The sequence below is a fragment of the Hippopotamus amphibius genome, chromosome 5, assembly GCF_030028045.1.
Source record: "Hippopotamus amphibius kiboko isolate mHipAmp2 chromosome 5, mHipAmp2.hap2, whole genome shotgun sequence".
Classification (NCBI taxonomy): domain Eukaryota; kingdom Metazoa; phylum Chordata; class Mammalia; order Artiodactyla; family Hippopotamidae; genus Hippopotamus; species Hippopotamus amphibius.
In genome coordinates this window covers 66,560,284-66,564,482 of record NC_080190.1, presented here as the reverse complement: position 1 = coordinate 66,564,482, position 4,199 = coordinate 66,560,284, and the positions used below count along the sequence as shown (strand labels likewise).

The 4,199-nt window shown below is 55.1% G+C and overlaps 1 protein-coding gene across 1 annotated transcript; it reads left to right on the top strand.

Moving 5' to 3' along the window:
* The first annotated feature begins 1,100 nt into the window (after nt 1–1,100).
* Nucleotides 1,101–3,979, top strand: FAM241B (family with sequence similarity 241 member B). The gene is made up of 3 exons (XM_057735992.1): nt 1,101–1,171; nt 2,326–2,474; nt 3,182–3,979. Exons 2-3 carry the CDS (start codon nt 2,382–2,384, stop codon nt 3,449–3,451), a joined length of 363 nt encoding a protein of 120 aa, XP_057591975.1. The 5' UTR covers nt 1,101–1,171; nt 2,326–2,381; the 3' UTR covers nt 3,452–3,979.
* The last annotated feature ends 220 nt before the right edge of the window (nt 3,980–4,199 follow it).

The window sequence follows — 4,199 nt, the reverse complement described above, 5'->3', positions numbered from 1 at the left end:
ACAAATAAATAAATAATACACAAATAAGATACAGATATCAGGGGGACCTGCTCAACATTTTTTACTGATGAGTTTTCATAATCAAATAATTAAACCATGGTGGCAGAAGATGAGCCCTTGAGGCAAGGTCTAAGTCTCAATCTTTCTGTTCCTCCACCCTGGGGCTAGCCAATATCTAGGTCCTTATATATGCTTAGTAAATATCTGATCCCAGAAACATCTACTGATTGATAATCATAACAAATGGTTATCAACACTTGCCATGTGCCAGAGACTCTCATTCTTAATCTTCACAGCAATCCTGAAGGTAACTGCTATGTTTGGCCCCATTTTGCAGATGAGGAGACTGAACAGCTCAGAAACTTGCGACATGATTGAACTTGGTGTACCCCCCAAAAAATAATAAATAAATAAAAAAAAAAAAAAAAAAGAAACTTGTGAGAGTCTGACTCAAGTTGTGGGACGGCAGAGCTTATTCTCTTCCACTGGTGAACAGGTCCACAGGGAGCAGCTTATGAGGGTGGGGGATGAGGGGTGAAAACACTGGGAAAGAGGCAGAGGTTGATCGTTCACTCCTTTGCTAGGTACCCTTCCCAATTCGCCTGATAGGTAAACTCCTACCCACTCTTCTGGCCCCAGTTCAAAGGCCACCTCCTCCCTTTCTTCACGTTGCAATTAGTTGCACTTGCTCAGTGAGTGGTTCTTGTCTCCTCTTCCGCAATGGGAAGCTCCACACTGGAACTGGAGCTGGAGTTCCTTGAGGGCAGGGTTGGGTCCTACTTAAGGGGCATCCCGCTGAGCGGGCTCAGCAAACTCATACGGGTGGACTGAGCCTGTGCCACCCAGGCCAGAGGCGCCCCCAGCCCTAGGTTTTTCCTCCTCCTCTTCTTCTGCCTTCTCTTTGCTTTCCTTTTTCTCCGCACTCGTCTCCCCGCTCCCTGCCCTGTGGTCCACCCGGTTCTTCTCCAGCCCTGCTTCTCTCTGTTCCTGCTCCTTGCACCGCCCCGGGTCCGGCAGCTGCAATTCCCCAAGACGCCTACAGAGGGAGCTGCTGCGCCACCTGCGGGGCTGCGCTGCTGCGGCGCGCGCTTCCTGTGAGGTCAGGTGGGAGGAAGCGGCCTGGGAGCCGCAGTGAGTGGACGCCGCGGAGGCCCCGGAGCCGCGCCCGCAGGTGAGTGTCCGGGCCCTGGGCGCTGGGGAGCGAGGTCGCATCCCTCCCCTCCCTCGGGCCTGGTCTCGGAGTCGGGCTTTGCGGCCCGGGCAGTGGCCCCTCCCACCCCGGCAGCATGCCATCCCCCCATCCCCCCTCAGTGTCAGGTGCAGGGAGGGCCCGCACGCAGCACCCTCAGCCCACCCAGCCGGGCGGGATGACAAAGCACTAAGGGACTGCGGAGGACCCTTCGGACCCGCTGGGCCTGCTGCAAGGGCCAGCAGTTTTCAAAAAGGGGACCCGCCTGCCCAGGCCACGGGCAGGAGAACAAGGGCTCCTAACCCCTTCGGGCGTGTGTGTCACGAGTGCTTTTGAGAATTTAGACGAAAACTGTGGCTCATCTTATGAGAAAAAAATGGCCTTTATCCAGACTCGTGGAGAGGCGTGGAAGGGCCCCCCCCCACCTCCAGCCGTGGACTCCCCTTGGGGTCTGTGGGTAGGGCCACAGCAGCATCCCCTATCCCGTATTTCAGGAGGGCCGGCCCTGCCCGCCTGGTGTTACCTGAGACATGAGGGACAGGTGCCCTCTGCAGGAAAGTAGGTCTGAAGTGGGCCCAGTCTCCTGCAGGGAGAAGGCCTGAGTCCTTAGCATCTCCCCAAGGGAACAGCACACTGGACCGTTTTGTAACGGAAGGGAAATGGAGACGGTGGGGATCCTGGTGTCCTGGACTCCCTACTTAGTACCCGGAGAAGGGCCTAGGGCTAGAGTTCCTGGCTTCATGCTCTTTCTCTGCTGCCCATGGATGAATGGTCCTGGGTGAAAACCCCCCTGGGTCTCTGTATCGGCCCAGAGGAGTGTTGGGAGGTGTAAGTGAGGTGAGTCTGGGTGGACTTTCCACAGGGCCTGGGCCACAGCCAGGGTTGTCGTCCCCATTTTGCTGGCAGTGGTGGTTAATAATAAAACTTCCTTCTCCAAGGATCCTTTTGATAGTTTTCCGAGTGGACTTAAAGTCTGAAAGATTTTTGTCTGACAAACAGCTTATATTTATTTCTCTCCTTTTTATGAATTAGACACACGGCCCACTCAGCATGGGTCCCCACTGTGAGCACCTAGAATTGCAGTTTTTCCCACTGAAAGCAAGCATCTCTTTAACTTTGGTAAATTCTTCCTTCAGGTGTCTTGAGGCCTGCGGAAAGGTACAGCCCAGCAGGAACCCGTAGCTCTGGAAGGATGGTTCGGATCTTGGCCAATGGGGAAATTGTGCAGGACGATGACCCCCGTGTGAGGAGCACTGCTCAGCCACGCAGCAGCACCCCTCGACAGGTGGGCGCGCAGGCCCTGCGGAGGGGAGCAGCTGGCCCCCTGCCCTCTGTACCAGTGATTCCTTAGCTCCCAGAAGCTCCCGTGCCGGTGATGAACATTCTCTAGCCTGAAGCCCTCTTTGCAGAGAGCCGGGCTGGGCATCATGGGGGTTGAAGACGTGGGGAAAACCCCAGTAGATTCGTTGCCCAGCCCCCTGCCTCCCCAGCTCGCGTTCCTCCCGGCAGCCTTCCCAGACTTCAGACCCAAGGGCTCTCTCTCCCTTAACCTGGTCAGCAGCCCCCATGGGAGCCAGCATCGTTTAGAGCCTGTTGGATGGGAGAGAAGCTGGAGAGTAAGTGGAGGAGATGCGCCCACGGCCGCACAATGATGAGTTTAAAGGAAGGAGTGAGGAGTGTTAAAAAGGCCTGCCCAGAAGCTGTGCCCTTAGTCGCTTCCTTCTTGCGCCCTTCCTCTTTGTCCCGGGCACCTTCTCCCTGACATGACAAGGGAATGTGGACTGGCATTTTCTGTGCTCTGAGAGCTTGTGACTCAGTGCTTGGGATTCCCGTGGGTGGCATCTGGGGACTGCTGAGAAAAGAGGGCATGGCCCTGGGTGGTTGTAGGGAAGGGCGGGGCCCCGCCCAGAGAGTTCCCTCCTGCCTCTGGTGCCTCAACTCCAGGGAAGCTTTCTTTGGATTCATTCATCTCTCTCTGTCTTCACCTTCCAGAGCTTTCTCAATAGGGGCCATGGTGCCCCCTTGGGAGGTCCCGGCCTTCGCCAGCAGCAGGCGGGTGCCAGGCTTGGTGCCGCTGCGTCCCCCTTCAGTGACCTCAACCGGCAGCTGGTGAACATGGGCTTCCCCCAGTGGCATCTGGGCAACCACGCTGTGGAGCCGGTGACCTCCATCCTGCTTCTCTTCCTGCTTATGATGCTTGGCGTGCGTGGACTCCTGCTGGTGGGCCTCGTCTACCTGGTGTCCCACCTGAGTCAGCGGTGACCTCTGGGGGCTGCCGGGGCAGCTGTGTGGGAGAGGGAGCTGCTGGGCCTTGGTGTGAGAGCAGGCACATGGGGAGGGGCTTCACTGGTGGCTTGAAGGTGTGCACAGAGAGCGTGCTTCCGTGTTGTGTCAAGCATGAGGCAGAGGGAGTCTCTAGTCCGACATTCCCGAAGAATCAGGCGATACCCTCATTTCCTTGAGATGTGTTTAGGGAGTATTGGGCTTTAAGCAGAAAGTCAGAGCAAGGAAGGGATTCCCTTTCCAATTCTCTTCCAGTCCTTTTATGCCAAGAAGAATGTCTCTGCTAGGTGCCAGTATGTTCTCATGCCTCTGGAACACAGGCTGACTTCCCCATTACTAGGGAGCAGACCTTGGGCTTAGGGGAGGTGGAAAAAGTTTCCAGACTTTTATAGCTCTGTTTTGTTTTAATGGTATATTTTTATTGGCTATCTTTTAATTGTGACAAGTGGTACTGGTAGTCTACTTATTGTGGTGGCATTTTCAATAAAGAAATTTGAGTAAAAGTGAGTCCATTTACAAAGATGTTTGTAAGTAGTTGTACAGCTGCATGTAGATCTGGAAGACATGGTAAAGGTGGTTTGGGAGTAATTGGGATTGGGGAACCAGGGAGAGGGGGGCATTTGACCTTGGAGGGTGGTTTCTAACCCTTTCCTGACAGGCTCTGAGAGCAGGGGCAGGGGGCCAGGTAAAGCCTGGACTTGGGACTCTTGACTGATGCTTGGATAAC

Coding starts and splice junctions, on each gene's coding strand:
- FAM241B (XM_057735992.1), top strand. CDS start 2,382: ATGGTTCGGATCTTGGCCAATGGGGAAATTGTGCAGGACGATGACCCC. Junction 2,475..3,181: donor GCAGCAGCACCCCTCGACAG/GTGGGCGCGCAG, acceptor TTCACCTTCCAG/AGCTTTCTCAATAGGGGCCA.